Raw genomic sequence first — 8,567 nt, 5'->3', positions numbered from 1 at the left:
CGCGCTGTTCCATCTCCCGGAGGTAACCGGTACGATCCCTAAGGAGCTCGCCTGTAAACAGACTGCGAGGGGCGAAGATCACAACGTACGTACAGTTAACAAAACTGTAAATATTTTAAGTAGGCGTGGGAACAGTTTTCAGATTAGGCCTCGCTCTTCGGTGTCGCTGCGCATTAAATTTTTTTCAAGCCTCTTCGTACTGGGTCTGTCTCTCGCAGAGCCGCGCCCCGGCCGCCCAGCCGTGCGGAGAGGCACTCGGAGCGCCAACGGGGAGAGCACGAGCCCGGCCGGCCCAGCGGGCGGTGCCCCCCCGCCCCTTCGGCGGGGCCTGGCGGCGGGCGGAGCCGGGCCGCGGCGGGGCCTGGCCGCATCTGGGGCGGGGCTCGGCCGCCGGAAGTCGGCGGGGCTTCCGGAAGTGGCGGGGCCGGGGCGGGCTGCGGGCAGCGGCGCCGCCATGAGCCGGCTGCGCGAGGAGGATGACCCGTACGTGGTGGAGGAGCCCAGCGACGAGGAGCGAGCGCTCAGCAGGTGCGGGCGGGCCCCGGGCAGCCTGTCGCTGCCTGCCGGAGCGGGCGGGCCGGGGGGGGCGGGTCGGCTCCGGCCCGGTGGCAGCGGGCCGCCGCTCCCCGCCCGGCCGGGGCCCGCGAAGGGGCGGCGGGGCTCCCTCACGGCCCCCGCGTGCTGCCGCCTCGCTGCCGCCGCGGCGATTGGCGTCCGTGCAGCCGGAGCGTTCCCGTCGCCAGCGGCGCCGGGGCGCGAACAGGCCGCTGCTGCGGGGCAGGGCCGCGGCCCGCCAGCTGGAGTTCCTTTGCCTTGAAACCTCAGTTTTAACGCCAACAAGCTATAGCGAAACGTTCTAATAAATGCGTTTCCCCTAAGCACACAGGCGCTCTCCAGGGCACCCGCGCGGTTCGGATGTTCGTCCTCCCAGTGACTGGGGCGATGCTGTAAGCTGGCTGTAGTAACGTGGTGTGTAACGCTTGAACGTTTGTAGCTCGGAAGATGAGGTGGATGTGCTCCTGCACGGCACTCCTGACCAGAAGCGGAAGCTGCTACGGGAGTGCCTGACGGGGGAGAGCGAGTCGTCCAGCGACGACGAGTTCCAGAAGGAGATGGAAGCAGAGCTGACCACCACCATGAGGACTATGGAAGGCAAATGGAAATCACCAGAAATGGGTAAATCATGCTTAACATCTGCTTCCGCAGGAGATTGTGAGTGAAGTGCTGTCCAGTTAAGGCGGGAAGTTACTGTTTCTTGTGGCTAGAGGTGACAGCTGAGTGCTGTTTGAAGCGTACGGAAAAACCTCAAAATGGCTGATTACGTCTGCAGAAATGGTCAGTAGGTGCCACTTCAGTGAATGCATCTGTTTCGTCTTTTCTAAGACTTTGATTTTGGCGTTTCTGAACTTCTGATTTCCTGCTTCAATATGATTTCTCTTTGTTGGATTAGTCTTCTTTCTTCCAATATCTCTTGGTTTAAAGTTGTTGTTTCATATGTATTCAGAAACCTCTTGAGCAGGTTGCAGTCTCTTGTACTTTGTCTAGTGGCTCTGAGTGGCCATCAAGATTTGGAGCCCTTTCTTGGAGAAAGGAATAGCATATGGTAGATTAAAATCCCAAATCAGTTGGGAGAAAAACGAGTAACAAATATGATTATCTTTCTCTCTTACCATAATTGTTACATCAAACAGTAAAGCTGTATTAAAGAAATACGTGTTCTGGAGTTTGGGAACTATGGCTGCAAGAGGCGGATTGGCATTTGAAGAGGGGATATTCTTTTTACCTATTACAAAACAGCATTGAAAATTAAGCGTTCTTAATTTACTAGAGAATCGACATAGTGTTCACTTTAATGTAGGGACTTCACTCTGCATTCAGCAGGTTTATTGGTTTCGTCTGTGTTAGTGGGTAAATCTGATCTGTAGGTTTTGGTTGTGCAATGAAGAAGATGAAGCGGTGTTTATGCCACCACATACATCCAGCACAGAACAGGATTTTTGGTGCAGACTGGCTGTGACAGATGTGCTTGGCAATTTGTCTAGGTTCTTTTTGAACTTCTGTGGCCCTGAAATTTTTGGGGATTTTTTTAGTGAATTTTTTTGTAATTAATCAAAGTTTGTGAAACCATGTGCCACAGCTGTATTTCTTTCACATGACTGAAGATTTGTGGAGTGTCTGAGGTGGTGTGGATTGTATAGAGCAGAGGCAGGCATATTTGGCATAGTGTCCTCTGTGCCTAACGGGAGTGTACCTTGGGAGAAAATTCCCTTTGAACTGTACCTGAAGTTCATCTCGGAGGGAGTGAGCAGCTTTGCTCTGAGAGAGCACCTGTAAATGAAATAACAAAAATGATGTGGATGATCAGGATGTGGGAATAAATTGGGAGAGCTGTTACTTAACACACCTAGATAAAGCACAGCACTTCAGGACAGAGTACCTTGAAAACATGGGTTTTTTCTGGGCTGTATACTTGCCACTGTTTTGGTGGGGTGTTCTTACCACTTTTCTCTCTAATTTTACACATAGGTACTTCCTCAAGTACTGGGCAGACTGGATCTGCCACCACTTCGAAATACTATGATGACATTTACTTCGATTCTGATTCAGAGGATGAAGATAAAACAGGTAAATGGCTGAGGCAAAAGGAGGACATCTTTACAGTACCTGTAGCATCCTCTTGGGGGGGGTTAAGGGGCTGTTCCTGAAGGCGGCCTTTTGAGGGGAATTACCAGCCTCTGTCAATCTCAGTGTAGTTCCTGCAACTTTGTGACGTATCCCAAGGTATGTAAGGTGCGTTGGGGTGGTGCATTTGGAACAGAGATGAGCTAGACCTTTATGTTCTAGTTTAGATTTATTGCAAGTATGGAAAACTGAAAAACTGATATTTTGATTATTTAAGCCGAGAATCATCATATGTCTTTACGGATGTAACATGTGCTTGCACAAATCTTCCCAGCTACACAGGATGTCCGGAAAAACAGAAAACATCAGCAGCGTCGTATTCCTTCCAATGATGAACTGCTGTATGACCCGGAAGAAGACAGGCGAGACCAAGAGTGGGTAGACTCACAGAGGAGGGGGTAAGAGACTATAAATATTTGAATTGTAGGATGCTTAACATAAAATAAAAAATTTCAATGAAAATGGTGAATATAGAGAAAAAGCCTATTCTGTCAAGTCTACGTAATGAAAATATTTTTTTATTTAAAATTTACAGCATAGAAATGTAAAAACCTGTAAAATGTTTATGCGTATGTAGTGGAAGTTGAGTCTTCAAAATGACACAATTCTAAAACTTGCGGTTTTTTAAAAATCAAAAGTTCCTAGTTCTGTAACCCAGTTTTGTCTGTAGGTCTCATCTAGACAACCATGTTGTGGATAAGAAGGTTGTAAGATTTGCTGATTTCAATTTTTACTGCCCTGTGATACTTTGATTGCTAAATTAGTGGTCTGTTCCTGCTAAATATTGCATTTATGGTTTGGAAAACTTTGAAATTAGCAATCCACAAAATGTAGGAACAGCACAAAGCTGCTTTACTGCGAGTTTTTTGACGGGCAAAGCAGAAAAATGGTTGCTGCAGCAGAAGTAAAATTCTCCATGTAAATCTGTTGAAAAAGGGTAACACTAATGTATGTTGCCTGCAGAGATTGCACTTGAGATACCCGCCTTGTCAGAGGAGAGGGTTATTAGGCACAAATTCTCATGCCAGTTCTGTTAGTTTCACCAAATAAGAATCCTGTGTACAAAGTAAATGAAAAGATACCGGTATGTGTTTTTTTCCCCCAGTGTATTTATTTATGTGCCCTTAGTAGTGAAAAAGGTGTGTGTAAGGAGCCATGTATTTATTGGTGTATTTTAGTATAAAAAAATCAGTGAAGGTTGAATTGATACATCCGACAACAAAGGCACGTGATTTCACTTTTCATCTCTCCATCCTCCTTTCTCGGATTGGTAGGTACCGTAATCAAAGAAGAGTGCCGCTGCAGCAGCCGGCGGCAAAACCTTCAGCTGTTCCCAACAGCGATGCTGTTTTGAATTGCCCTGCTTGCATGACAACGCTGTGCCTGGACTGTCAGAGGTAACTGGAGAACAATAAGGGGTCTTTTTGGAATGTCTTTTTTTTTTTGGTCAGTTGTATTCAATTCGATCAAGTCTGTCTTGCGAGGTGGTCCTCATAAAAGAGAAGGCACGCGTACGTGAATCAGATTTAGAGGTGAATGCTAGTTTGTAAGAATGGTGATCAGCTTTTGAGTATAGTTACATTAAAAAGTGCCTGGAAAGCATTTAGGTGAGAACCTGTAGTGTGTTTTGCAGCTCTCCAGTATCTGACTGCACTGCAAGCCTAGTTAGCACTGCTAAGGAGAGGACTTCCGAACTGGGAGTAAGGGAGAAAGAAATTTTGTGAAATGGGGAATAAGCTACCTCTTGTTTATTGAGTACTTTTGGTGATTGAGGATGAAATTCCACAGCAGCCTAAAATCATCTAAGTGCCGGGTGCTGTTTCTCACTCTCTTCCCTTTGTTGGCTCTGGTGTTCCTTTGACCCTGTTCTATAGTTAAGTATTTCCGTTTGCTAAGCTGACAGGAAACTGTCTGTTTTTATTGTCAGACTGCTCTTGCGTCATTTTAATAAACTCAGGTAGCTCGGCACAGCGTTACACAAGCACTAAAGCCAGCAGAAGTTGAGAAAGGACTTCTGCAGTCACCTGTCGTGTTGGTTTAGGCTGCTGTAAAACCACAGCCCAAGGGACATGGTGTTGAATTGAACTGCAGCCCGGAATTTTGCTACGTACTCCAGCTGTACAGTTGTTATGCTGATGACAGCTGAAAATACATTTTATATTTTATTACAGACCTGTTTTTTCAAGTGTGACGTGTCAATGTTTGTTAACTGAGGAATTTCAGACTTGCAAGACATTTTAGGATATAAATGCCAGTATTTCAGTTACTCGCACTCGCAGGTTTGTGATGTTTTGCCAATCACCTGCTATACATAGCAATGCCTAATTCTGTAGTTCCAATACCATTGTACTCTGAGGTGTTGATTTCAGCAAGAACCAGCGTGTTTTTAAAAACAAGACAAATGGCCACAATTCTATTTTTTAATGATTTTTTTCAGTTGTGGCTTCTGTTTCTAAAACTTTATTTGACTTTCAGCCCTTTGGCATGGTTCTTCCTATCTTTAATCCAATTTCCAGTGATGATAACCAATTTCTCGGAAGCTGAGTTTTACCAGTGGTATGACTTGCATTTTCTCTCCTTCTCCATAGACATGAATCTTACAAAACACAATACAGAGCGATGTTTGTGATGAACTGCTTTGTTGACAAAGAGGAAATTCTGAAATACAGAAAGAAGTTGAAGAAAAGAAATAAGAAAATGAAACACAGCAAAGAAGCTACCTCTGTACAATCAAATGAAGAAGAGGAGGAATTGTATCATCCAGTGTTATGTACTGAATGCTCAACTGAAGTGGCAGTAATGGACAAAGATGAAGTTTTTCACTTCTTCAATGTTCTAGCCAGCCACTGCTAATGTGCAGAAGCGGGGGAGGAAATCCTGCACTCTTTAAGACTGTATTAAGTATCAGAAATGCAGGCATGTTAGACTGTTTTAAATATGGTCTTTAAAAAGTACATTTTCATCAGAGAGCTTTATAATGTTTGGATTTTTGCAAAGTTCACGAAAGGAATACAGTTAACTGCGTGCATTTGAGAGCAATATTCTTTCACACTGTCAGGTGGTTGCATCATTGAGGATTTAAAATTTTGTAAATATAATGTAAGATCTGTGTATTATGATCATTCCCTGTATAGATACTATCCATTATCTCAATATGTATTAGAATTACTGCTTAGAATAAATAGTGTGTAGTAACTGGGTCTCCGTAGCTGCGTTGGTCGTTTCTGTGGCACGTGGTAAACAACTCTCAGTTGGGATGTTGAGCTTCTTTAGGGTGGTATTTTTGGTAGACTTGCACAAGGGTAGGTCTGATAAAGAAGGAATTGTCATTGTATTTGGATTTTTGGCCTATTAAGATCTCAGAATGGAAACTTTTATTTATACAGAGTGGAAGATCAGCTTATATCGAGTTTGCTGGCATGGGTCATTCTGGCATGGATCATTTAAATCAACATATTATACAATTAAGGGTTTTAAATGTAAATATGTATATGAAGAAAGTACTGGACTTTTTTTGTATTGTCCTTTTTCGTTACAATGACACACTTTAAGAATAAATTTATGGTCAGCTCTGTGACCATAGAGCTACTTTGTATGTTTTAGCTATTTTTGTAGTACATTTACAGCTTCTTTATGGAACCATGAAGAGCTTCTGCTACTTGGTATTTAGATTTCTTGCTTAGTCTGTGAAGCCACTGCAGTGTTAACAGTGGATCCTTCCCTCTCTTCCTCCAGGCATGCTCCCAGAGGTGAACTCTTCTTTTTTTTTTATTAGTAAGTAATGTCTCCTCTTTATAGCCTGATATTTTTTAACACTTCACTTTGAAAAAAATCTTACCTTTATGCTTTTTCATTTAGCAGCACTAGGAATAATTTGTTCTGTGTGCTCTGAGGAATTGAAAGAAATATTTAAACTGAGAAGGTAGGCACCTGAAGAACGTACTTCTTTCATGCCTTAGATTAGAATAAAATCTCGTGACTTTGGTTACGTTTTGTAGTCCTGGTGCTGTATTTTACTAACCTACACACGCTCATTCTACACAACGTTACATGAGATTAGGAAGAAGAAAATATGTTGGTTCTTCTGTCAGGATTAAATGAGGAAAAGATTGATTTACTATTTCCAAGTTAGCAGAAACTTAACCTATGCGTGACGAGACCTGTTGGGGCAGCTGCTGAACACCCGGTTGGCTGGTGTGGCCCACCTTCCTCCGCGCCTGCAACCCGTCGTCAGAACTGAGCCACACGTGCGCGGAGACCTGGGGTCTGCCTGAGACAAGGTCTCAACCTCTCCTTCCCTACCTGCTGTTGGACCGATCGGCGCAGTGTCCGACTCGCTATCGATAGGCGTGGGACCGTCTGACGTGGGGTAAGCTGCCGCTGTGCGCCACAAGCCAGGAGGTGTACGTGGAAAATTCTGAACGTACAAAGAACTCTGTGTTCTTAGTAGAAGCGTGGAGCAGCAGATGTGACAGAGGATATAGTCTGTGCTGTAGGACATGCTGGTCTGGACGTAGCTGTCTTCGTGTTCCAGATGAAGCGCGAAGGCTCTGTGTAGCGCCAGGTTAAGGGTCTCTGCGCTGCTGGAAACACGAGCGTGCGGGAATGTAATTCAAGGGCTCAGGTGTTGCTGCAGGTTGTTGCAGGAGGAACAACTGGTGATGGCAGTCCCTAAGTGGGGGTTGAATGGAGCTGGCGAAGGAGGGGAAACTGTACAGAGCAATAATGCCAATTTTCTTACGGGGCTAGCTAGCAAAAAAGTCTGTCTTGTGAGTGCACCATACTGACAAGGTGGAAGGGGCTGGTGTACCACCTGGCAGATGTAGCAGGAGAATTTGATGCTGGCATGCCTCAAAATCACCTTTCTTCTCAGCTCAGGTACTTTCTTGCTGCTTCTTGCTTGCTCCATCACTTGAATGGCAGAGCTGCTTCTTTGGAGTCGCCGGAGCAGGCAGGACAGGGACTTGTTTGCCCTGTATTGGTAATGTTCTTGCAGCTTTGCGTGGGAGCAATGCTTTCCCTGCGCTGAATACCCCACTTGTCCTTGAACTTTGTACGCGTTTATATACAAAAGAAGCTTTTGTGATTATCACTTTTTCAAGCAGCAACACCAATGCAAGCGTCCTCCAGCAGCAACTGCACCAAGCAACAGCGGTCTTGGACAGGGAAGACGGCTCCTGTCGCCAGTCGTGTGGGAGTGTTCATTGTGTGAGCGCTCTCCCTTCTTCTCCTGCTGAAACACCTGCGTAGATGAAGTCTGTCAAAATGTCTTCTGGGATAAAGTGTGTCTAAATGTCTTCTGGTTGCATTACATCCCTCTTCAGGTTCTGTCACACAAACTAGTACAGCATTCAGTTTTCTTTTCCCCGGTTACTTGCTGGTGCTGTGGTTGTGTTTCACAGCTGTGTCAGCGACTCCTGCACGCATCCTCCTGCATTCCCATGTCTTTCACTGCGCAGACGGCACACGTGAAGGTCGTGGCGGGGCGGCGTGGGTGGCTGTTGCCCCGTGCCGGTTCCTCGATGCCACTCACCGAGCAGGGTGAGCACAGCGAGCCCGGGCCGGTTCCTCGCCTGCCCTGTGCACGCCTGGTGTGTCAGCTCCTGGCTGGTGGCCTGGCCCCGGTGCCTCATGCCGCACTTTGTCACGGTGCCTCGTCACTGCCTACGTCCCCTTGCAGGGCCTTCCAGGGCCTTCTGCCGCGCAGCCCTGGGCCAGCTGCTGGGAGCTTCTCCCCACCTCGGGCCGACGAGCACCAAGGGCTGGGGTCTCCCGCACCCTCCCATTTCTGGCCCCGGTGCCGCAGCGAAGTGCGAGGCCAGCACCAAGTTAACGGTGAACGGCCGATCCATCTCCTCTCTGCTTTTCCTGCTCCTGCGGGCTAA

At 46.4% G+C, this 8,567-nt stretch overlaps 1 protein-coding gene across 1 annotated transcript; it reads left to right on the top strand.

Moving 5' to 3' along the window:
* Nucleotides 1-402: 402 nt before the first annotated feature.
* EAPP (E2F associated phosphoprotein) lies at nt 403-6,649 on the top strand. The gene is made up of 6 exons (XM_075426551.1): nt 403-528; nt 995-1,176; nt 2,527-2,625; nt 2,957-3,080; nt 3,957-4,079; nt 5,271-6,649. The coding sequence occupies exons 1-6, from the start codon at nt 455-457 to the stop codon at nt 5,533-5,535; spliced, it is 867 nt and encodes a 288-aa protein (XP_075282666.1). The 5' UTR covers nt 403-454; the 3' UTR covers nt 5,536-6,649.
* The last annotated feature ends 1,918 nt before the right edge of the window (nt 6,650-8,567 follow it).

This window comes from Opisthocomus hoazin, chromosome 7 (genome assembly GCF_030867145.1).
Source record: "Opisthocomus hoazin isolate bOpiHoa1 chromosome 7, bOpiHoa1.hap1, whole genome shotgun sequence".
Taxonomy (NCBI): Eukaryota; Metazoa; Chordata; class Aves; order Opisthocomiformes; family Opisthocomidae; genus Opisthocomus; species Opisthocomus hoazin.
The sequence above is the reverse complement of the archived record's forward strand: the minus strand, read 5'-3'. Positions and strand labels throughout refer to the sequence as shown.